Source organism: Syngnathus scovelli, chromosome 17 (assembly GCF_024217435.2).
Source record: "Syngnathus scovelli strain Florida chromosome 17, RoL_Ssco_1.2, whole genome shotgun sequence".
NCBI classification, from domain to species: Eukaryota; Metazoa; Chordata; class Actinopteri; order Syngnathiformes; family Syngnathidae; genus Syngnathus; species Syngnathus scovelli.
Window position 1 is genome coordinate 10,994,285 of NC_090863.1, and position 26,034 is coordinate 11,020,318.

Below are 26,034 nucleotides of genomic sequence, written 5' to 3' on the forward strand. Positions count from 1 at the left end.
CTTCCCATCATCCATCACTTGCTTGAAAGGATTTGAAGCTTTGGAATGGACCAAGAATGAAACTGCCTTTTATATGTTTATATGATAAGCCAGGCCGTGATGCAAAAATATTCAATGATTATTAAGTATAATGTGAGTGTATGTGTGGGTTTTTTTACAGTTTAATTTTAATTCTGATTGGAATGATGAATAAACAATGTATTGGGCACAACTCTATACCAAAAAGAGTAGGTCCAATTAGAATTCCAAAGAATTGAAATATGTAAAGTCCAGTTCTTTTTGTTGTTGTTGTTTTTTAGCTACTACTACCATATAAAAAATGTAATATAGCTATTGTGTTCACTCAGTTGTTTCTTGTATAGTATCTCGATCATGTGACTTCAACTTTCTATGGTAATGTGTAACCCACCAAGCCTAAAGTAAAAAAAAAAAAAAAACTTTGCTGTAAAAAATACTGACTTTAATCCCAGAAATGCTAACTTTAAAGTCCTCTTCAGTACAATCAATAACTTCAGTTCTACACGTTCCTGGTTTGTATTACCAATTTTCAGTTTATTCTCATAAAGTCTAATACATTCTCACATATTTACTATGTTAATATCCATTTTTTTTAAATTCCCCAAATTTTGAAACCCTATTTGATCATGAACACAGAAGAAATTTGCAATATGAAGCGTGAACGCTTAATATTGATTTGATGCTCTACTTATGTTTGTCTTAATGAAACAAAATAAAAATAAAAAAGTCTTTATCGTTACTGCTAAAAATCTAAACGTAGATTTTTTCATATTTCCTCATCAATTACAATGCACTTGGTGATATTTCCGTCAGTATCATGTCAAATTTCAATGATGTATTGTTGTAAGCACAATTAATATGCAACTGTGAAAAATAAACAAATAAAAAAACTATGCAGAGACCTAGGCTTGTTTCCTGATGGTTTTGTATCAAATGCTGTATGAAATAGGGCACACAAGACAATCAATATAATGATGTGTTATTTACACCCCCTTTGTAAAACACACTGCATGGACCTTTCACTGTCTTCATTGCGAAATGTACATAGAGTGCAGTATACTTTAGTTTCCGGTTGACTGTTTCACTTTCTCTTTAAAATATTATAACATTCTATTATAAATAGGTGTAAATATTTATTTGTCAAAGTAAATTATGAGACTGTCTAGCGGATATATATCGATGCTCTAGTAGGCGCTCGACGTGACGTCATTCATCTGTTGGAAAAGCGAAGAAGAGATTTTGCGTAGAAGAAGAAAAAGGCGGAAGTTGACTTTAGTACTCGGGGCTTCCGATATTAAATTAATATCTAGGTGTTATTTACAAGGAAAACATGCTTTATTCTCTTAATAGAATGTTAAGGCCGCGAGTTTGTTTCATTACTGATTCGATCAGTACGACATGCATTTCTGCCACTCGACGTGAAGCCCTGTGGCGTGTGTCTAATTTCGGCCGACCGAGGATAAACCATCTCCATGCCGTCAGAAGGTCATCGCTTAATCTGAAATATAAGGTACCAAATTCGATATATCAAGGATTCATTCTGAATTTAAGGTCGTGATGGACCTTCTGCTCGAGTCTAAAATTTTAACGTATTTTATAAGATACAGTATATATACACTGTAGAATATTATTAACTTTAATACAAATACACATGGATGGATGGATATGATATGGGTTAACAAGGACATACAATATAGTAAAGGAATGATGAATAATAAATAGTCATGTTTTTTTTTTTCTTTGGCAGACACAGTCTCACACTCCAGCGTCTTTTCTAACTACTGGGACCAAATCAGATGATGGGAATCTGATTTACACAGGCAGTTTGAGAGCTGCAGTTCTTGGTGAGTTCCTTTATATTACCCTTGAGTTAACCTGCAAGTGACGACCGAGAAAAAATAGTCGCTAAATAAATGTTGTGTTCACAACACCAGTGATATTTTCAGATGCTGTAATCACCCAGCTTAAAAAAAAATAAATGTATTTGTGATACCGGTAGTGATTGTAAACCAGGGGTGGGGAGAATTAAACAAATTTGAGACATTCGAACTTTGTGTTTGTCGGAGTAAATGTGGTCCAGCGAGTAGGCGCCGAGGTCTAACGTAAGTATTTTTCTTCTGTTTCTCTTTGTCTCGTATCAGGGGTGAAATTATTCTCTTACACCACAAGTGGAGCCAGTCTCTGTCTCATGCCCCAGATCTTCTTGAAAACTGGACTAGGAGTCCAGGGTCTTGCCCTGCAAGTGGCTTTCTGCGGTATTATCGGCTTCTTTACCTTCCTCACCCCTGTGCTCCTCCACTTCATTACCAAGGGTTACGTAATCCGTTTGTACCACAACCCAGACCGGGATACTTATACTGCGGTAACCTACGGTGTTTTCCTCACGGAGCAAAGGACAGTTTTTCACCAGGAGCAGGTCACTATACCAGCTGTCAGCAAGATGTTCACCACCTTCTATGCCAACAACGCAGGGCTGCTAGTGAACCCTGACTTGTTTCTTCTCCCTCAGGATTACAACCACCTTATGGGCTATGACAAGCCTTTTACCTTAAAACCAGATTGTATGGAAAGACCGTGATTTTATGTAATGTACAGCTAACAGGTTTCAGAAGAATCCGTTAAATATATGCTTCCAAATTGTTACGCATCTAGTCTTTTTGTTCATTTTCCAAAATGCAATGCAATTTCAGTGATTAGACTATTTTTGGAGTCCTCAAATATGATCTAACTATCCATTATTTTATTGATTCTTTGATAGTTAGAATTTGGAAGTCTACACTGCTTTGTATTCTGGCCCTGAAGTTCAAATCACACAAGATTCAAGAATTTTTATTCACCGTGTTTGAGCGTGCCAACAAGGAATTTGACTTGGGTACATCACAGCCTCTTTTCAACATTTAGGTGACTAACAATACTCAGGACGTGTGAAAAATGACAAATATTCTCAAACATCCCCTGATCTTAAACTCCACAAACACTAAAGTACAAGCAAACTGGAAACAAAAATTGTAAAAAAAATAAATAAAAACATAATACAAACACTTAAACAACATTGTGAATCAAAAATTGCAAACAAGGTAAGTAAACAAGAAAAATAAATTTCGAACAAAAAAGGCATCTCAAACACTTTCTTCATCTCAAATATTTTCTTTTCTTGTCACCTCTCAATACTTTCAAAATACACATCTAGCTCCACTTGATAACTGATCATGGCATCACCAGTCCAAAAGACATATTTATCTGCAAATAAAAATCACAAATTAAAGCTTTCAATGAACAATAAAACGAATGTGCAATTATTTTGCAATTTATTATGTTGATATATTACAGCTGAAAAAATTACCATGACAAGTTGTTAGGAAATTTATGTCTATTTCCTCAAGGGACATGAAAAAAAACAAAGACCTAGTATACACCTAAGTAACTGGCTGACCAACATTTATCTAACTATTTTTATTTTTTAATATCTGTGAACATAGACCAGGTAGGTGATTTTTAAATGTATTATGATTACACAAATAAAACAATAAATATAGAAAAAATAAATATGCAAATTGGTATATGTATGGTAAATAATATGCAGATTAAAAAATAGTTATAAGGTTGAAGCATTATTACCATTGAACAGCTATCTTTCAGTATGCCATTGGAGGTCAGTGGCAACTGCAAAAAATGTTGACCAGTGGCTCTGGCATCTTATTAGGATGCCTTCTCGACGCCTCTCTGGTGAGCTGTTCCAGGCATGTCCCACCAGTAGGAGATGATCCAGAATCATTTTCCTGGCAAATGTTTTGATAAATAAATACAATAAAATTGATCTTGTGTATATCCAAACCATTATCCAGAGGCACTCGCTTCTAACTGTCGAGGAGAAAAATTCAAAGTGTCATCTTTATCTCTATGCAATACTATGCAGATACTCCAAATGGTTTAAGAACACCTTCAAATTTACTGCGGGTGTACATTTTTAAGTGTTTTAGCGTCAAAATAAAAAAAGATCACATGCAAATGTATTGTACTAAAAAAATATGATAAATACAACTAATCTGTAAAAGCAATGATTATTTGGGGTACCACCAAAATTAGCCCGTTTGAGAAATTTGAGAGATTGCTTGCTTCGGTTTGCATACTTGAGCTTCCTCCCACATTATGAAATCACAACTCTAACGTGTGATGTTTGTTGTTGTTGTTGCCTGGAGTAAAATCAACAACACCACCAGCTACTCTATTTAGATCACTGAGCTCCAACACGTAAAAAAGAAGCAAATTATATGCATGCATCTAAAAAGGTGTAACATATGTAGCTAATACTTTAACTGACTAAATTTTCCGTGCACAACACAAACACTGAACAAGTCCAAATAAGAAAATACAGCTGCTGCATTTATTTGCCTGTTGTCAGTTACTAACTGGAAGCTTTGTGACAGGCCTTAACGAACCCACGTACAGATAAAGCAGATCAATAGAGAGGCTGATAGAAATAAATCCATTCTCCTAGCACCCAGCAGGGAGAGAATCTGCCAAGCGTTTCACATTCCTGCTTGGGCCCTTTTCACCCATCAACACGTCACTCTGTAAAATAGTAAGGCAGCTGTCGACATTCGTCAGCTCAAAGTGCATCTATGAACATATCCAGTGTACAACACACCCACCCATACACAAATGTAACACAGTCACACATGCACAAATGTGTTCAAGTACAGATATTTTTGTGAGATTTAATAAAAGCTCTTTTCTCACCAGCAATAAAACTTGATTTCCATACTTACCATCAAATGATTGATTCAATTGATTGGTTTCATAAGGCTTGAAGTGCAGTTATAATTAATTAAATAGCATAATTGTGGTTTAGCTAGTAGGAAAAAATTATGTGTTAACCACAACTATAAAGCAATAAAACATATAGACAAAATAAATCACCCAAAAGAATCATTTTCGTCAAAGAAATGGATGAGGCAAAAACTTTATTGCAGCACTGAAGCACTTCCAAGTTTCAAGAATTGCTCAGTGAAAATGGAGATAAAACAGAGGCCATTTTAAAAAGACCGCAAAGTCTGCACGTTCATTATCAACTGTCCATGTGTGCTGTAGTTTCGAAATCTGTCTGAGAATCTAAAGTTGAGTCTCAGGTGTTATTTTCTCCCTTCCTATTTCCGACCAGTGAGCACTTGCTTCAACTTTCACTGTGCAAGTGGAATTGCAAATCATCCCCAGTCCAATCAGGTTGCGCCGAGCACCAGAGACAGCCGTTCAGTCCATCCGGACGGAGACTGTGGTGATAGCGTTGGTTTCATCTTTCTCTACCGCTGCTTTCTTTCTTCTTGCGCCAGCTTCTTCTTTCCTTCCTCACCCCTCTTATTTTCAATCCTCCATTTTTTTTCCATTCTGATTGGAACCCATTTTAAAAGGCTGATGGAGAGTTATCAGCTTGGGTGACAATTTTGAAAAAATCTGAAAGATCGGAAAAGCTCGTGATCAATGGAGGAAGTCATCTATTGACAATTTGGGAACAATTCATGCATGTTTACATTTGTTCATGATGAAAAAATCCAATGAGATGTTACTAAAATTGGTATGATTAAAATTGAGTTTCAGAAATTATAAGATTAATAAAAAAAAGAATGTATTTTGTTGTTACTTACCTGAGTTCAGATTTGGTCAAGTCAGGAAATGGACAAAAATAATGGCTAGACCAACATTTAATAACATCACCAGAGCCACCAAGATCGAGTTGGGACCCTGTGGAGGGGAAAAATGAAATTTGATATTCTACAAATATGACAAATGTGACCTCGTGTGTCAACACAATATTTCTTGTTAAAATACCCAAATTGTAAATTTTCTTTCCTTTTAATAACCGTGAGATATTGCAAACATTTTTAAACCTCACTTTGAAATTAAATTAGAACATTGTTAAAAAAAAAAAAAATTATGCTGGATTCTGTTGTGTGTACGCAATAATATAAGATACTTATACTAGTAAAACACTTTTCAGATGAGAGAACTTTAAAAATCGATCATATTGCACTTACCGACTCATCCTCAACAATATCGGGGCTACTTTCCACACTTGCTTTCTTGGTTTCTGCAAAAGTCTTTGGTTTATTTGATTCCGTTGCTTTCTGCTTGGAAGACTCTGGAGCTTTAACGTTCTCTTTTGGTGGCACTGGAGAAGGACTGGGAATGACTTTTGGTGGCGGTGCCCAAACTTGCTTGGTGGGAGGTGGCAAGCGCGCAAGGCTTGATGGGTGAAAATCATCTTCCAGGTGAATAGTTTCTTCAGGTGGCAGCATCTTGACATCCTTGACGTAGTAACCATGATATTGGGCGTGGATTTGTCCATTATTAGGGTGACCACTATTTGGTATGGCTGGTTTAAGTGATGACGATTCTGCTTGTTGCCTCACTTCCTGTTTGAGAGAAAGCTTCGATGCTGCCTTGCTAATGCCTGGTTTGGAAAAAGATAAAAGTGTCATCCTGTATATGTTCAACAATAAACATCACATGTATGATATGACATGTATACTTAAATAAATAATAATAAATATAAAATATAAAAGTAGCAAGCACATTTTTATTACTTTCATCAAAAGATTCTACTTTGCATCAGGTAGTCACAACGTAGACAAAACAACAATCGGAATAAATGTTACCTTCTTTTACAGGCTCAGCTGTTACTTTCCCAGGAGGCTTTGGTGGACTGACAGTGGCAGATGGTTTAGTGCTGAAAACAGACTTCTGGATGGGAGTTGGTGAGGGAGTGGGACTGGGGCCCGGGCTCTGAGATGGAGAATGCGTTGGTGTTGTTCCTTTTCGGTAGAAATGAGGGCTGCTCGATGGCGTTTTCTCCATTTTACTCTCCTCAAGGACATCCTTCACTTCCACTGGTACATTGTATTTCTGCCGTATATAGTCAGGGCCTGCAACACGGTTCCCAAAACGAAATCATACACATGAAAACTATCCAGCATATGTTCAATCTACCGTCGACTATTATCAATTCTTTCAGTGTTGTGCCAATGATGTAGATACCTGGCTGATGGAAATTTGGTGAGAGTTCTCTGGCCACAGTTCTTGCAATATCTGAGTCTTGGCTAGCTGACTGAGCAGCTTGATCTGCTGCCTCTGCTTTGGCCCGAGTGTGAGATGTTCTGCAAAAGTCCTTAGTTTAGTGATGGCAAGAAAAACTCAATGAGGATAAGAGCTGTGACTTATGGTCCAATTTTGCAAATACGATCGTAAGTCAAATTAAGCTTGTCAACATCATTGTGACCCATTGGCCAGCTTTCAAATAATTGCACCCTAACCCTAACCCGGGGAAGTCCTTAGAAAGGACTGGGCAATGAGTGAGAAGGGGTGACAAAGACAATACCTGGAGATGGCGATCTCTACTTTGGTTCTGGCAATGGCAGCAGCTCTCACTGCTCCTTCAGTGGCACGATCCACCTTCTGTTTAGTCTTGGTGTTCCTCAGCGGGATGAACTGTTTTCTAAGACTCCGGGTCAATACGTTATTTTTATACTTCCCTTCTTCTTTGGTGCCATTAGGAAAAATAGTACAGCCATAGCCATGGCGCTTATTGTTTAACCATTCTCCTTCATACTTCATGCCGTTGGAACGCTCGGAGACACCAAAGCCATTGCGTTTGTCGTTCTTCCACTCGCCCATGTAGGACTCGGTAGTGGTGGCATCTACATTGTCCTCTAGAGTCAAGAAGTCATCACCTGGGTCTCCGTCTCCGAAACTGATGGTGGAATTGGCATCACTTGAACTGATACGACTCATCGTGGTTTCACTACGTGCTGAGCTGCGCTTACTGGAGATGGACGAGCGTGAATCGGATTTGCGCAATCGATGCAGGCTGCCGAAAAGAGAGCCACGGCGAAAGAGACCCTTCTTCTCAGAACCTTCTCCATCCGAATGAAAGTTGAGCACAAAGCCACCACGGGTGCCGGCGGGGCTGTCAGATAGACTGTCTCGTAAAACTGTGCCGTTACTGTGTTCACTCCGCAGGGAAGCCAGTGAGGTTCGAAGTGGTGAGCGGATGACTGATGCCATACCGTACGGAACACTCTGACGGACACCGTATCCGTGACGCATCCCCCCGGTCCACTGACCCTGGTATGTACCTAGAGCAAGAAAGACAGAAAAGAAAAAAATCTTGGGAATCAATCAAATTCATCAGAATTTTAACGTAGCATCTCAATGTAGAAGGACTCAGTAGAAGTCATAATAAAAATACTCATTTAAAATCTCCTTTGATCTTAGAAGTCACTGAAGTACATGGAACCTTGCAAGTGAAGTTCACAGAACTTTCCGTGGAAATTTCTCACACAAGCCACGTCGTGCCGCTCATGGCTCTCTGCATGCCACCGGTTACGTTCCAATTCAATCTCAGATAAATAATTGCAAGACAACCCCCTGAGGTCAGCTTGTTGAAAAGATTGGCAGCATCGGACTTCCAGCAAGAAGGCCCACCCTTCATCTGAGTGTGGCCGTTTTAAGAACTTCCTTTTTGGATAGGCAGCGGAGGGGGTCATTGAATATATAACCACTCATGAACAATTCATAACAACTGTTTGAAAGTAGATTTATTCCAACAAAGAGAGTTTGGTGATTGATAATAACAGGCAGAAATAAACGACTACATATCCACATGTGCAAAATGCGGGCAGCTGGTGACATCCAGATGACCAAATAATCGAAACCAAAAAACACTAAAAATCCCTAATCCCACTAAACCAAAGATAACTGAACGGAAATAAATGAAAACTGCGTAACTAAAATTTCTAAAACCAAACATACACCTCAAGGTGCTGTTCTTGTTTATCGCAACACATTTGACCCCCAGTAAACCTTCATATTTTCCTTGATTTGCGAATAATGAAAAATCATATCTTGAAAAATGTTCATTCATTTCCCCATATAGTAACTTCATCTAAGTGGATAACGGCATATCTTCATATCCAGTACAAATCACGCTGTAATGTCAGTTTTTTGAATAACTAAATTAATGTAATAATAAATAATGCCAAATCTATGTTTATTACCGTAATTTCCGGACTATAAGACGCACCGGACTATAAACCGCACCAGCTAAAATTCGGGGATATTTTAGTTTTTTTCATACATAAGCCGCACCGGACTATAAGCCGCACGTGCACAGGAGTTTTTTTTACAAAGAAAGACAGTACACAGAAAGCCTTTTAAAAGTTTTAATAACATACTTTAACATATCTTTCTAAACATTACCTGTGACGCAGCAGTAGTACCGCAGCAACACGGAAGTGTGCACTGCTTTGTGTAATCTCTGAGTCACATGGCAGAGTAAGAGAAAGGGTTTAGATCCCTTTGACGCAGGTCACCTAGCGTGCATTCCTACTAAACTCATAATAGTCACAAGCAACACAGCCAGAATAAGCAGCAGCCATAGTAGTGTTTCAAAATAGTATTTTTGTTGTTGCTTTTTCTTCAAGATACCGCACAACGGTGGTCCACAGCCTTTTTACGAGTGTATAAAAGTGATCAAGTCATCACAAAAATCACGAAAAAAAATCTTATATAAGCCGCACCTGACTATAAGCCGCAGGGTTCAAAATTTTGGAAAAAAGTCGCGGCTTATAGTCCGGAAATTACGGTATCTTGTAAATTATTGTTTTGTCATTCACGGACTATGTCTCCATGCGGTCGCCATTGTCGAGTGATGTCACGTTGTAGTCCGCCGGTGAATTTTTTTTTCTGACTTTGCAACTCGGACCTCCTAGTTCAAAAGTGTGTACCTGTGCACGTTTCCTGGTTGGAAATTGCAAAAGTCCAACTTCCCACTTTTCTGGAATGCAGGATTACAATATTACTATTTTTATTAATATTGATGATAAATTGGCCCTAATCAATAATGTCATCTTTAACTCGCTGGAGTAGTTGATACGGATTTTTTATAAGACATATTCCTGACCTGATTTTGTAGCATGCACATTTATGTACCTCGATATTTGTGAGTTCCGTTCGAAGCGGCCGGTTGACCCGTTGTTTTGTGTCGGCCGACACGCTACGGTAGTAGCAGTAGCTACAACAGGCCCAGCTTGACTTGACTGAAAGTCGCAAAAAACAGAGTAAATGAAATTAGGGCTATAACGATACAATATTGAAAGCTAAAATCGCAGGACAAACTCGTGTCAGCTGTGTAACGGCCGTAGCTCCTTCCGAGCTACTCCTTCATTGATAAACTTTGAGATTTCAATTCAAACATCTAAAGCCCATGTTGAACTGGGTGGCGAACTTTTGTGAGGGTCACTGATATTCTTTGTTTCAGGGTTTGTTCAAGGTCAAGGTGGGGAACGTTTCCCCGGTCTGTACTTATCTAGCAATCATGAATCGCTAACACTTCCAAACGGTATCAGGGCAGCTGTGGCTAGTTCTGAGTGGAAATAATAACGTCCAGAAAAGTGCTAAATAAATCTGATTATTATTATTATTGACATTCGCACCTCAGCGGGATATGAGCCTTGACAGCATTATCTTTAGATCTGTAACCCAAGTAAAATATGACCAGCGGCGAGACAGAGTTGTATAACGGTGCTAAAAATGAAGAGAGAGTGCAAAAGAGGCACATGCCACTCGACCAGGAAGGGAGGTTTCATGTAACCACAAGCTGGCAAAAGGAGACGTCCTAAATATTTGCTGGAGATAGGATACCATACTGGTGAGGGCAGTTTATATAATTGCCATTTGAAGATGATCTACTTATTCATTCTTACAATACTAATATGCTAATTGTCTTTCATGCACGGTTTCTCAAACTTAATGTACGTAATAGTGTAGACAGCTTAAAGGCAGAATGTAGTGGGATGGGAATCATATTAGTTCCTGGGTATTTCACACTTGTCGCCAACAGCTCATGATAGGAACTACTTAGCAAGACTGGTATCGGTAGGAATCAAAGAGTCTACTGCACTACGTTTTGGGAAAGGTAAATGTAGCCTTTCTTCACTGAAATAAATGTTAGTCAATGGAGATCAGCCAAGTAAGAAGCTCAAAACATATGGTGGCAACCATCAGCTATGTTTCTCACACTCGGAGTTCAGTCAGCAATACAGTACAGTGTCTATAAATAAAACGGACAACCTCAGGAGAGTAGCAAGTTTCAAATGACATTTTACCATTATTAACATGCAAACTGATTGCAGCTACAGAGAATGTAGAGCCCATTCTTAAATTTGATATTAGATCATTTCATAGTTTGTGATAGATGCCCCGATCCAGTATTCCGTAAAGGCTCTTTTGTGAGTATGGCACAGAATCTGATTCAGCACAGGATCAGCCCAATCTTGTTTCATGTGTTTCTGCGGCATCCTCAAGCTTTATGGCTGGTGTAAATCAGAATGCCAACATGTGTGCGATTACGTTTCACCGCAACAAAACGACGGTCAACCAGCGACGTGCAATTGCTAAAGTTTAGAGTCTGTTCATAGAAAACTGACTTTTGTTGTTAATGGACTTTTTGGGATGAACTTCCTTCTTCCTACACCCAGCCACAACGTTATCATACAAGTGCCAATGTTCAACCCGCTTTAATTTCTCTTTTGCAACAAATGTACGTTTGTTAAGTAGCAACATGACAAATAGCCACAATCATTCTAGAATTTCCTAAAAATGGGATGAGTACTTCACATCCCTCCAAAATCCTCCATAACAAATACATGTATGAAACAATAGATTCCTAAAGTACCGTATTTCCCACACCATAATGGTTAGGACTAACTAACTAACTAACTAACTAACTAACTAACTAACTAACTAACTAACTAACTAACTAACTAACTACATGAAAGTGTTATAACTCATTAGTCATACATGCAAGCTTTTAAATAATTCTGTTTTCTCAAAACAAATAATAATAATAATAATAAAATTAAATAATTCTGTTTTCTCAAAACAAATAATAATAATAATAATAATAATATCCAGGAGGAACTCACTTCTGGGATCTTCTGCCCGTATCACACGAACTTACCTCCATCAGAGTACGTCTCGATGCCATAGCCGTCCTGCAGCCCGTTAATCCAGGTGCCCTCGTACCTGGCTGGTGTGTTCTGGCTCTGTCGCACTCCGTACCGACCCTTAAACCCGTGGGTCCACTCTCCTCGATAGATCCACTTGCCCTTGGTTTCTACGCCGAGTCCATGTCGTTTTCCTTGCGCCCAGTAGCCTTGGTACACGTTCCCACTGGGCCAGGTGTACACTCCCACCACCTCGAAGCCGTTGGACCACGAGCCTGAATATTCGCCCTGGCCCTTGGGTCCGGTGCACACACCGTGGCCGTGAGCTTTGCCGTCCCCCCAGCCTCCACAGTAGGTGCCACCATCGTCAAAGTCGAAACGACCGCCCGTCATTCAGAAAAGGTGTCTAAAGTTGATCACTTTGTTGCTCAAACTTCGAAGAGAGCCGGGTGCTTGAATATAGACTGGCAGGACCCGGTGAGAATGCAAAATCTCAGCGGGGGTGGGAGTGAACGCTGATGGTGGGCGTCGGGGAGCATCGGCAGGAACGGGGCATGGGGATGACAGGCGGCACAGTCACTCACTCCACAGCTGAGAGTTGAGACAGTCTCACGACTTTGAGGCGAACTGTCAAGCTCAGGCTTACGACGTACTGCTTCCTTCGGGGATTTTCAAAACAACAGACGTCAATATCTACGTGAAACATTTACGGAGTGAGGTTCCACAAACTTCAGCAATAAGACATTTTTCATAGAGAACTGTAGCCTACTATTTCATACACTACCCCGAGGGACCCAATAAATCACTTTTGACTCGCAGAGCCGGGTCTAGCCAGGGGCAAGAGGGGGGCCCGGCCCCCTCCAAAAAATATTGTTATATTTCCTATATTTTGATTATCTCAAGTCTCTCTCCTTCGGTCTACTTTTTAGTTCTCTTGCTGTGGTAGTGCAACTGTAACACAAGATGGCAGTAACGAGCTATCTGACGGTTAAAAACACTGCAACAAAGGCATCTGGAAAAAAAATTGTAGTACCATAACTGAAACACTAGATGGCAGAAACAAATTGTGTGTACAGCAAATTGGTCTGTCTGTCTCTCTCTCTCTCTCTCTCTCTCTCTCTCTCTCTCTCTCTCTCTCTCTATCTATCTATCTATCTATCTATCTATCTATCTATCTATCTATCTATCTATCTATCACATTGACTTAGTGCCTCGATAATGATGATATTTCTGTGAACACAAATTAGAAGTGGCAAATGAGACTGAACATTGGATTTGAAATTACATCCGCCCCCCCCCCCCTTATTAAAAAAGGAGTGTGAAATTCAAGAGGCACACGTTAATAGTTTTTGTGAGATTCATTCTTGAGTGTCCTATTACAACCCAGCTGGAAGACAGGAGATACTTTCTCAAATAAGTTTTGATTGTCTTTCACCCAAGAAGCACATCGACATAAAGGATCATAAAAAGATTATTTAGTCAGAATTAGATTTGCAGATACTGCATGCAGTACTGCAAAACAGCCACCTGCCACTCTTCTGCTTGTTGGCCATAAAACAGTCCCCATAAATCACCAGCACCATTTAATATCGCCCTCCAGTCCACCACCTCGGCTTATGTACAAATAAAAACACATATCTTTTCTAAAGTGCACCAATTATCTGAAAATGATGCTCATTTTATGTCACTTAAGTTGCCATGGAAGCCTCTTCCACAAATAACCTCTTGTTTTGCAAATGTTCACATTCACATAAGTGCCCTAAAATAACAAATTATGTGGTTAGAAAATCATGCCAGCACTTAAACAAAAATCAAGTAACCCCAAAAGGACAAAAGCAAGCATTAACAAGCAGCTATGGGTTCAATTACTGTGATACACCAATCCCAATTTCCATATTTTTCTTTGGAGCCGGACAGAAATCGTCATCCTTTTTTTAAAGTCCTTCAAAATTCTTACAGACCTCACGACAGACTTCCAATTGCCAGATGCACCAAAGTGCAAAACAAACGCAGAACTTCAAGTTACATGAGATTTAAAAGTGCAACATATTCAACACAACAGTTTATTACTAGAATTTGTTACTTCTTGTAAGCGTGGCCTTTAAAAATTCCGCAAAATCAATGCAACCTTCACTTTGCGTGAGAGACGTGATGCCCTTTCTTTCACTGAGGAAATTGTGTGTGTGTGCGTCTGTGCATTTGTGAGCGTGCGTGTGTGAGTAGATGCGTGTATGTGGGCGATAATGGCTTCTGGTGTCACCGAATAACAAGTCAACAATCTTATTTTATTAAACCCTGACTCTGTTGAATAATTAACTTAATGCAAAAAACATGTTTACTCAATGTCATGAGTAGAAATATTAGCATAACACGCGTCAGAAATGTCACTATTTTTTTTTCCACCAAGGATGCAAAAGAATAAGATTGGTTGCTTTAATGTCTTTATAGCGTTTGTGCAAATAAGGAAAAGTAAAAACAAAATATCTGTGAAAGTATGTTCATATTCGGCTCGTTATTACAAAGAAAAAGAAATGTTTATTATTCAGTATTTTGATTTATTTGTTTTATTTTTTTTATACTACAATGTTCATTGTTCTGTGTGAATAATTTATTGACGTTGATTATTGCTTGCTTGACCAAGCGATTCTTAGCAAAACAATGCCAGAAGGTGCAAGTCATTGCAAAATTTCGGTTGGTGCCGAGTTATTGCGCAATTCATGGCACGAGCAGTGCTGGCTAGTTGAAAGGGTGTGTCTGTCTAACTAGGTGTGTGTATGTTCTGTTATGGTCAGATGTGGGTGAGTCGTGTGCAAGTCTGATTGCAAGAAGACCCAGCTGCTTTGCTAAATTAGGAGTTGTCTTCAGGTCAGGGGTCGGGTCACTGTTCCTGTTATTCACCCACATTCTGTTACAAGCGCTCAGTCACCCTTTAGCTTTCTTCCAGACAATTTCCCTCTTTACAACCCACTCAGACACATTAGCCCTTATCAGTAAATCAAAATTTTAGCCAACAGCACTCCAGCTAATAAATGGTTTGGGAGCGAAAATCCAATTACATGTCACCCTCAAATATTCACCACCGAATTGATGAATTTTATATTCATTTTCAGGTTTAGGGCAAGTTATTTGTCCGTAATATTTAGTGTTACTCTCACCCAAAAAAAAAAAAAAAAGGAATTGACAGTGAGGACTACAGTGTGGACCGTATGTGTGCTTCAGGCCTGTGCTCACAATTAGCATCACCATCTGTGAGTCAGTGGGTGGCAGATACACGCCATGTTTTGTCCCTGCCTTCAGCTATTAAACAATGTACAGTATTTATGTTATTTTCTCAAACTCAGCGATGCACATTACTTTAAAGACTTTTTCAATGTCACAGAGTAGTCATGGATTTATGAGATCATCTTTTACAACACTTTTAAACTTGACTTGACTTGACTTGACTTGACTTGACTTGACTTGACTTGACTTGACTTGACTTGACTTGACTTGTTTCTCAGAACATATGCAAATGAGAACTTTTATTTTATTATAATTAAGTTTATTATAATTATTTGATTTTAATTTCAAAAATTATTTCATTCTAAGTAGCCTAAGTGAAAGTCTCCCAAAAAAAAAGATCTGACTGGGGCATGTACGATAATATCAGAAATAAAACACAGTCAACAAACAATAGTTGCTTTTTCGAAATTCGGTGAATAGAAAACCCAACCCTCAGTTTAAATTGAAGCACTTTGTTTACCATCTCTGCACCCCGGCCTCTCTTCCAACTGCTGCAGTTACAGTGTGTTTGTTTGAGCTAAATAGCAGTTATGACAGCACTCATATGCAGAATGGTGGTAGCTGCTTGTCCTTGGGTCAAGTACACGAGAGCTTCTATTTTCATACCACCCACTTATCTAAAACAACCTGATTTCACTCACCCTGCCTTTCAGTGGTTTTCACAACATTAAATTCCCAAAACAGTCCAAATAACCATGCTAACTATAGATTTATAATAATAATAATAATAATAATTTGATGACAATGTCTACACACACACACATGCACACACACTTTGCCCTTCTGATTCTATTCTGCTAATTAGTCTCCTCCCTTCCTAAAGTAATTTCTCCTCCCCAGAGTTTCCTAGAAACAATAACATTAAAAATGAACAACTACCCCTCCCTTGTTTCGTATTGTTCACGATAAATTGATAGATGATAAAAGCCACTAAATAGAATAATGAATGTTTGCTTGAGAAAGGTTTATATTCGCAAGTTTGATTTGCTCCAGTAGTGTCATTGAAAACTAACAATTTTATTATTTAATCTATCTCTTTGATCAAATCTGCCTCTGTAACGTCACTTTAAATTGTTTCAGTAATAGGAAAATAACTCTACTGTAGACTGTTGCTGGAAATATTATATATATATATATAATATCGAAGTGTCCTTGAGCAAGACGCGTCATCTGTGCTATCAGCACCACGGACAGTTCCGTTTCTCTGCTCCTGCCCATCCCAATCCTGTGATGCAGATTATCTTGTCTTTTTTTTTTCCAATTTCCTCAAACTTTTACAGTTTCATCAATATATTGTTTTTATTGAATATCTAGCATCAAGCCTAATGATAAATAGGTATAACAAAGGACTAAATCTCCCAACACAATTTAACAATGGTTACCTGACGTCAATGGCCGTACAGATGAGTGCTACGCTATGAAAGATCATAAATGCACCATTTTTGTGAGCTCTGTACCTACCTTTAATCTTTCTTTAATCTTACATAAACTACAACCCTACTTGCAGTGTCTTTTGAATGTTTGTGTGTTGATCATTTTGATTTACGTTTCTCTGGTAGGTATGGCCCAGCCAAATTATCTTCTGCCTGGGCATATGAACAAAGCAGTCAAAGTAAAAGAATGGAAAAAAAAAATAGAAATACTTGGAATTTTTCCAATTGGGGTTTCAGAATTGTTCCCATCAACCATAATGATGCAATCATAGAAACACAACTGACAACATAGTGAATACATCTTTGATAGTGGAAATGCTTTCAGCTATTGTACCCCCTGTTGTGTGGTTTGGGCAAAATTGTTCTGCTTTCTAAACCAAAACCTTTCGATATATTTTGCAGACCCCAACAACAGCTGGTATATTCTTATATTGTTGTAGCGTGGATAAAACATAATCTATTGCTCTAAGACTTTCAATTCTGTGTGGCATCCTCACCTCAAATATCTCCAAAACATGAATAAAATATAAATCAATGTTTAAAAATTAAATTACAGATACTAGTAGAAGCAATGGCGGTGTATCTGTAGACTGTCGAATAAAAACACCAATGTAGCTCATTACACACATACCAGTTAGTTCATTACATATACTAATTATCTTTAATTTGCAAATCACATCAACATAATTTAGATGATGCTAGACACCAGTATAAGGGAAAATTATCTTCTACTTTATAAAGAGTAATTTTCTTCCTGTCATTATGACTAACACCAATTATGCTGCTTCAGGATTTCCAAAGCAATCAATCCTCAACCTCACTGCATTGTTCTGTGTGCACTCATCCACTTTGACTATACGATAAAACCAATAGAAGAGGAAAGATAGATGATTCTTTACTTATTCTCTCTATAATGATGAGATGGATGACAGGAACACACCAGTGAGAAGATAAATGTGCTGTAACCTCGCACATTCCATCCAATAATTCCAATAATAGGTTGCAAATATCAGCGATAAAGCAAGCTGGAATATGCTGTCTTCCTCACCTGTAAAAAAAAAAAACGTCATATACTGTAAATAGAAGCTCCAAAAGGAAAAAAGATAAAGAGCACTTTATTTTGACCGACTTTCAGTATGTCTTTGTGTCCAGAGGCAGTACGAGTCGTGACTGTCGCTGGCGTCACACTGACACAGGTGCATGAGTAATAAAAGACAGAATGCCAGGATGGTGTTGAACACAATGTGTGAATGTCCTGAGCCTGCTTGGGGTAATTGTGCTTTAAAGGTCAGGTGGACCTTATATAAAGATACATTTCGTTGAATATTGTTGAAACGATTATACAAATTTTTGTGTATGTGTTTAGTATGATTCTCTCCACTCGACATGGAGCTCTACCGTAATTTTCGGACTATAAGTCGCGTTTTTTTTTTTTTTTTTTCATAGTTTGGGTGGGGGGGCGACTTATAATAAGGAGCGACTTATATGTGTTTTTTTTTTCAAACATTTAAAAAAAAAAAGTGAAACCGCGATAAACAAACCGCGATCCTTCCTGCCAACTCTTCTGCTGTTGTGGATTTTTTTATTCTACTCCCGAGTCGATATTCTACGACTGAGCTCATTAGTTCCGCACCTGCAGATCTCGCTTACGTTGCCTCACACCACGACCTTTGCCAGATCATGTGTGTGTAGAGCTCGACCTCCCAGCATTCAATTCCAGATTGACTACCTGGTTGCAACTTTCTTACCTAACCTTCCATCATTGTCATCATCATTGCCCAGTGCAAGTCCAGCCACAGGTCACCACTGTGAAGTAAGCACCTTCTGACCTTCTTTCGGGTCCGTTTGGTCTGCAAGCTAAGGTCGACGGCTAGTCGGCAACACTGAAGTACCTGCTGTGTGTTTATTTGGTCGATTGAGCTGTCACAATGACGGATTTGTTTGATGGCGTAAGGAGGTAACAGATGCAGCCCAAATGCACAAAAGCAGGAGTAAGCTAATGTTTTAGAGGATCTGGAATCGGTTCATTGGAGTTTTTATTATTTCCAATGGGGAAATCTTTTTAGGGGTTTGTTTGCCCGCCCGGCATTTTGGAATGGATGAATCAGTAAGAGGTTCCACTCCAGAATTTAAATTGTGGGAGTTGTGGAACAACTGCCAAAAATTTCCTCCACTTGAGTCAAGTATGAATTATGTACCATCTTGAACTGAGGCTTTTTATTAAAGCAATAAAAACTGAAAATGAGTGTAAAACCTAAACCAAATGCTGCAGGTGTGAATTTATTCATTTGCTGGCGTCATTTTAGCATCCTGAAGTCTCCAAAAGCAATTTTTACTTTGTCACACAAACCATTATGAAGGGACGTGGGAGCTTATAAAAAAAGTGCAGCCTGAAAATGCGTTTCAAATGCTCTACAACAGAACAGGAGTGTTTCCTCTTCGAGAAGGCGGCTGATTCAGTTTAAAGCATAATTTGGTTTGAATAACACACCCAATTGTTTTCATTATCAGCTTCATCTGCTGCATCCTGCATTTAAAGTTCCTGGAGAATGTTCTTCATAATCATCTAGACATGCCTAGGATATCACACCAAATTTCCTCTATTATGAGATTGGGTTCGGGAAAAATGTACTCTATATCAATCCTGTTACTGCATTGATATTGTATTGTTTACACAGTATTGTTAGAGTTAATATTAATGTCCCCCCTCCCATTGCTTACATTTTATTTTAATTCCTCGTAATGCAGCAAAAAATATTTATCAGAGGATAGCAGAAAATATAACCCAAACTTTTATGTAAATCAAACTGCACTATACCTTATCACTACGACAATGGAGTAATAAAGTCCTAATCATAGTAAATATTTAATTATAGTAAATATTTATATGAAAGACACTGGGCTGTGAATATTTAAAAAAAAACGAGTGAAAATCAATAAGGAAGGTAATAACATCTGCTGCTGCGGCTTAGTTCATTACGCAACTTTTAAACATGAGTCATATTTACTAACAGCTCACACCTTTCCATTTTGTATAATTTTCCTTTATATGTATATCTCTGTTTTAACGATATTGCTTGTGGCACACATGACACCTGTTGCTTAAGAGATTTTCATCTCTCGTAGTCTTGTAATTTCCTTTTGGTGTACACACACACACACACACACACACACTCAGTAAACAGTATCTGCAGCCTTCCTAACCAGCTTTGCAGTATAATCTTTATTGCCGCTCCCGTTCCTGTCAAATAAGTGCTGAGAACAAACAATGAGGTGACTCAGTTATGTTAGAGTAATGTCTATTCCTAATTAAAAATCTTGTCTTCAGCTTGTTGTTATAGCTACAGAAAAGATAACAGATTACTGTGAGAGAGAGAGAGAGACAGTATATGAGGAATACACACACTTTGACGAGAGCAGGGGTCTTCAAAATACGGCTCTTGATCCTTTTGCTGAGGCTGTCTGATTTGGGAAAATAAGGAGTACTATATTTCATTTTCAATTATAGCGCTTTGTCGGTTTTCCAAATGCGATTGTAAATATGAAGATTATATTAGTCTTTTTTTTTTTTTTTTTAGATGCCAGGACCGGGTTTTCAGGTTGAAAAGCAAATCCCTCGAGTAAGGCAAACTATATCATCTAAATAATTTACAGGATTAGTGACAAAAGGAAGCCTTGAAATGAATCTGTTAAAATAGTTATTGTCGTAAAATATTTATTATGTGAATCTTTTTTATTTTTAAGATATTTATTCCAAGAAAATTTTACTCATGTCAATATAACAAAAAGATCATTCTGGAAAGCTACTACTGATTCATGTTAGTTACTGTCCTAGGGCAGAAAATAAATTTAAAAAAACATCAGGAGCAGTGAGAAATACATTTATGATTTACATGTTAATGAAGATTGTAGAAATTAGTCAAATTAATTGAGAAAGATCACTTTGTAATGTATCAATTCACTAAGTGTTATTGTTATACCAGCTAAAAAAAAAAAACATCAACTGGATAAGATGAGCTTGCTCCATGTTCCAGCCCCTGAGGTGCCATGGTGGAGTTGCATCCTGCTGCCACTAATTCCAATACAAGAAAACAATGTGACCTGATGGCAACCATAAAAACGGCTTGCTTTCTTAAAGCACATTAAAGTCATGGAGTAATTGATGCCCAAAGCAACTTGTTAGATTTTACTGTTCTTGTAAGAAGTCATCATCAACACAGACATCCATTAAATTATCCCACTGAGATACATATGCCAAAAAATACAGATATTAAAAAAGGCGATAATTCATAAATATCAATTACCCCAAAAATAATATCATCTTGTTCATAAATTCTTTTTAGCACCTGGGGCATAAATGATTGAAATTCAGTGAAGCAAGCATGCTGCCATGACGGCATTTAGCTTGAAGAAATATGGTTCAGACAACACTTCTGTTTCACAGCTGATTGAGAAAAAAAAATTGGCCTCACCAAAAATATGGTAAAAAGTGCCTATAAGGAAAATAAAACTTGAATCTGATTTGCATTTCATTAAAACAACAGTCTCGGGGTGTGAATGTGGGTGTGATTTGTTGTCTGGTGGAATGTGTGAAAGCCCCGTGATTGATGGCTAAGCTTGTTTCTCACAAGATGGGGTGACTTCAGGTTCATCAAGACATTTAGGTGACTTTTGCCCTTCCCCACTTATTTTTTCTTCAACTTAGTTAGCCTGCCACACATAAAACAACTTTGTTTTGTCATAATCAGATAGTTACTTTCTAGTACAGCTGCTTTTAATGTGAGTAATGTAATTGCCAGGAGTCATGCAGCAGCATGTTTTCTCACTTAGGGGGTAGATGGAAGGGAAGGGAAGGGAAGGGGGGCGTGGGGGTGACATGGTGCCTATTAGAAAAGGCTGCTAGCTGTTTTTGAAATGAAAGCCTAAAATGGCTCATGACTGATCCCGAAATGCCCTTTTGTCTCTGAAAGCCGGTTATCAAAATACAAAGGGAAGAAAGGAACATAAGATGCGTTTGGTCGACACAGGTTGGATTCTCGACGGTGATGGGAAATCATAAATGAATTACATTTCTAGTATATATTAAATAACAAAACGCAAGCTTGGTGAAAGCAATGATGATTTTATTGTAACATTCAGAACAGTCGGTTACAAAAAGAGTCATGTAATAATTGAAATATTTTCCTCTTATTGCCTATATGATAAATGCGTCGCTCTTAATAAAGTAATACCCCGCCCCGCCCCCCCGCATTCACTCCCTTGACACGATATATGACGTAAACTAGAAAAGCTACTTAAACAGCTCCGCTTGACTACTAACGCAGTGATTTAAGTAGCAAAGGCATTTGAATAAGACACTAATAAAACACTGAGCGTTAGGTGGCGTAGTGCGTGTTTTTATCTCAAATGATTTGCTGATTGGCTGAAAGCTGACCGCGCGTGCCACTTACGGAACGCACGCACATAAATTGCGAGCACCGGCTTGGCCGTCGGTCACCCCGTGGGTACATTTGGAAGGAATTGGTCACAGTGAGTTCATAACTTCACCGTAAGGTAAGACTTTTTGTGTCATTCAACGATAGTAAAGTTATTTATTTCTTACATCAAAAGAGAAATGGAAAAAGAAGAGTTTATTAAGAGTGTTTTTTTTTTTTTTTTTTTTTTTTGGTTATTTCTTCCTCAGTCAATGGCTTTCCCCGCGTACCGCAACTGCATTTGGATGTTGCTACTGGGATCATGCGTGTCGATGGCACTTGGAACCGACTGTAGAAAGGAGTGCGCTCTCTGTGTGTACCGTCTGCTTGGACAACACACTGGTTTTTCTACTTTGGTAACGCTGCTACACTTCTTATTGATTTTTTCCCCTTGTCTACATTTTTACTGCTAAAACAATGACGTCATTAAAAAAAAACACCTTAATTAATGTACGGGAGTTCCTCAATAATAGTACTACAAAATAGTCAGGCGAATAGCATTGTGGTTTCTAATAAACTAACATACCTGTAGAAATATGAATGCACGAATTAATTAATTAATTAATGAACGAATTAATGAATTGTGTTTAATTCCAGCACCCCTCAAAATATTTATTTAACTTGTGGGATTTTTTCCCCCTCTCTTTCATGTAGACTGGAAATGCACATGCCACTTTAATGCGCAGCAATATGTATATACAAATCTATATTTATTTGTCTGTCCATCCGTCCGTCTATCCGTCTACGTGTCTATCTATCTGTGAAAGAGTAAAAGCGCAAGGAAATCACAACATTTGATCGCTTCTCACTCTTCCCGCAACAGCTATTGTGTACTTTTCATCACTATCATGAGTGAGGAGCGTGCCCCTCCCCACCGCTGAAGTGCCAATATGTCTTCAATTCAATTTTCCCGTTCATTAATTCTGTCTTCATAAGCCAGCGGCATTGAAAGCTCAGCAAGAATCCGGTCTCAGTCCAGTCTAACAGGAGTTTCTGATGGTTCAAATAACTGAAAACCAATGACACGTAAGAGATTTAGAGCATATGATACTCCAAATAGCGACCCCTGGGGTATAGTTGGTATCCCGATGTGTTTGGGAGAGAGGGAAACGACCAATATTTGAAATATAGACTTTCATTAGAAGCACTGAAAATTGTGTCATTGACTGAATGGCATGCTGAGGGGTTTTCCTTTCATTTTAAAGAAGTGCACTTGTGATAGATATTGAGATACATTTTGACTTTCAAAAAGTAGTATCTGTTAAATGTTGTAACCTCATCCTCGTCAAGCCATTCCTTCTTCGTGTCAATCGTTCCCCAGATAACAATTTTCATTTTCTTTCTTTTACTTCAAGTGCCAATTTAGCATGGCTTGGCATATGGCGTGAGGAGTGGGTGGGGGGTTAATGAAATAGGGATAGATTGAATGAGTCTCGTATGATTGAAAATCCCAGACGGAAAGTGAAAAGAAATCAATTTCCATTAAAACAGTACCCTAGCTACAGCCAGCAGTTGAATAATATAACAGATCCTTTAAATCAGCCTTGATAATAATGATAAATAATATTAAAAAAATAATGTTGACGAAAATGTTGTCCTTAACGCTATAAATATATTACTACACATTAAAAAAGATTGATTTGTAGCCTGTTCCCTAATGACTCAAGATTACATCAAAGTGAAATAAATAATGACAAGATTTGATTTCTAAACACTTCATGGTGGTTTTCCACTTGCTCCGTGTAGATGGGTCCAGCACACATGTACAATATATTTTCACAGGTCCAAAAAAAAAAAAAATGCAATTGTATTAACAGCAAAATATGTGTTTACAACACTCATGGGTTTCCAGCATGTGGATGACCACCAACTGAATGTTTACATCTGTAATTGATGTACAGCGATCCCTCATTTTTTGTGGGCGAAGCGTTCCAGAACCGCACGCAAAAACCAAAAATCCGCAAAGTAGAAACTGTATGTATATTATTTAAAATTTCAACACCAGTGTCGAAATTTCCAACAGTGTTTCTTGTTGGCCGCTAGAGGGCATGAGTGTATTGTAAGTTAATTAGAAGTTTACCTTGCAAAGCAATTCAAAGTGTCCACCTACAGAATTACCACGCGACACTAACCTGGGCGTCCTGCGTCTGAACTCAATCACGTCCGCAGTGACGCACATGGCTCAGAGCCACGCCTTGCGCTATTAGGGTTCATTGCCGCTGTCCCGACTCCTGGACGGCAGTGTTTTTTTTCTTACATGCGCAGCAGCTAGCCGTGCACCTGCCCCGCGCTTGTCCGCAGTGACGCACATTAGTCAGAGGCACGCCCTGCACTACCTGCGTATATTTAAACGCCATTCTCCCATCACTTATAAACCCGCAAAGTAGCACATTCGTGAAGCGTGAAGTGGCGAGGGATCACTGTATTACAATTCCCTTTTTTCCAATTACAAAGGAACACATTTTTCACGAATAATTGTAGTTTCAGTGTGTGTGGACTAACAAAGACTGCTTGAATATGGTTGTAAAGAGTTGATGAGAGATTTTTTTTTCCCTCAGACATGCTCACTTGAGTGTGAGGGTGAGTTGGACAGTGAGAAGCTTCGCCTCTGCTGGGACATCCTACTGGAGGAAGAGAACCATGTTCCTTTTGATGGGGACGTACGGCAACAAGAAGAACCAGAAGCAGCTGGCATCATTACAACTAATGACGAGGATGAAACATCACCAGGACATCAACTGGCCAAGAAATATGGCGGCTTTATGAAGCGTTACGGTGGCTTCATGTCTCGCCGTTCTTTTTCAGAAGAGTTGTTAGATGATTCTGTAAATCAAGATGAGGAAGAAAAGATACGCCTGGATATCCTAAAGGTCCTTAATACAGCGACTCAGCAGGGGAAAGAGGGGGGCATTCAAGACGGTGAAACTGTAAAGCGCTATGGAGGTTTTTTGCGTCGTGCTGATGATGGGGAAGCGCAGAGTGATCTGCTGGAGGCAGTGTTAGGCCGTGGGTTGAAAAAGCGTTATGGAGGGTTCATGAGGCGTGTGGGCCGGCCTGAGTGGCTGGTGGACGGCAACAAGAATGGGGCAGTATCTAAGCGTGCGTGGGAAAATGGCGAGCTACAGAAAAGGTATGGTGGATTCATGGACTAGAAGCCCAAAGTTAGGACCCCATTCTTATATAAGCCCATTCAACCTTCCTTCACCTTCATCTGGCTTTGTATAAAGTACTGCTCCCTACTTTGTTGCTTCAGTGGGTCCTGTAATGACATGAAATATATGCATTCTGTCAAAATCAATATTTGGGTGTTTAGAATTTGAATATATTATTTATTAAAATACGGTGTTGATCAAGGTGGTTTGGTTGTGTTCTCTTTATTTATTATTTAAATTTTCATTTTGTTAATTTGCCTTGCCTGTAAATAAATCACACTACACATTATGCCTTTATAATTCAATAGGGTGAGTGAGTGCACCACTACAAACACATTTATATTTAAAGTAGAGCAATTTATATTGTAATGCTAACAAAAATACATAACATACAAAAAGACGTATGTTCATAAACAATGACAATAGCTCTTGCCACACCACGAAAACTTCAGTTTCCTTCCCAATCATACAAAAATTAGATTATACCCAAATTATTTAATTATACCAAAAGGTGACGGACGCTTATATGTCCGTAGTGCCACACCGTAGTTGGCTATGGCACTGCATTGTGGGACTTGAAGTTTTACGGTGAAACACGGCTATATACTTTTAGGCGTTTAAAAAAAACAAATAGTAAATTGCATGAGTGGATTACCATTTGTGTCATTTTCATGCA

At 38.6% G+C, this 26,034-nt stretch overlaps 3 protein-coding genes across 3 annotated transcripts; 2 read left to right on the top strand and 1 right to left on the bottom strand.

The window, feature by feature from the left end:
* Positions 1-1,229: 1,229 nt before the first annotated feature.
* Positions 1,230-2,661, top strand: tmem70 (transmembrane protein 70). Its single transcript, XM_049746722.2, has 3 exons — positions 1,230-1,528; positions 1,766-1,862; positions 2,160-2,661. The coding sequence occupies exons 1-3, from the start codon at positions 1,349-1,351 to the stop codon at positions 2,594-2,596; spliced, it is 714 nt and encodes a 237-aa protein (XP_049602679.1). The 5' UTR covers positions 1,230-1,348; the 3' UTR covers positions 2,597-2,661.
* A 2,304-nt stretch (positions 2,662-4,965) lies between these two features.
* On the bottom strand, positions 4,966-12,623 carry jph1b (junctophilin 1b). Its single transcript, XM_049746720.1, has 7 exons — positions 12,032-12,623; positions 7,391-8,147; positions 7,051-7,169; positions 6,672-6,938; positions 6,051-6,466; positions 5,661-5,757; positions 4,966-5,469 (listed from the first exon to the last, which is right to left on the bottom strand). The coding sequence occupies exons 1-6, from the start codon at positions 12,408-12,410 to the stop codon at positions 5,677-5,679; spliced, it is 2,019 nt and encodes a 672-aa protein (XP_049602677.1). The 5' UTR covers positions 12,411-12,623; the 3' UTR covers positions 4,966-5,469; positions 5,661-5,676.
* An 8,987-nt stretch (positions 12,624-21,610) lies between these two features.
* Positions 21,611-25,563, top strand: LOC125984666 (proenkephalin-A). Its single transcript, XM_049746721.2, has 3 exons — positions 21,611-22,285; positions 22,416-22,562; positions 24,765-25,563. The coding sequence occupies exons 2-3, from the start codon at positions 22,419-22,421 to the stop codon at positions 25,356-25,358; spliced, it is 738 nt and encodes a 245-aa protein (XP_049602678.1). The 5' UTR covers positions 21,611-22,285; positions 22,416-22,418; the 3' UTR covers positions 25,359-25,563.
* Positions 25,564-26,034: the final 471 nt, after the last annotated feature.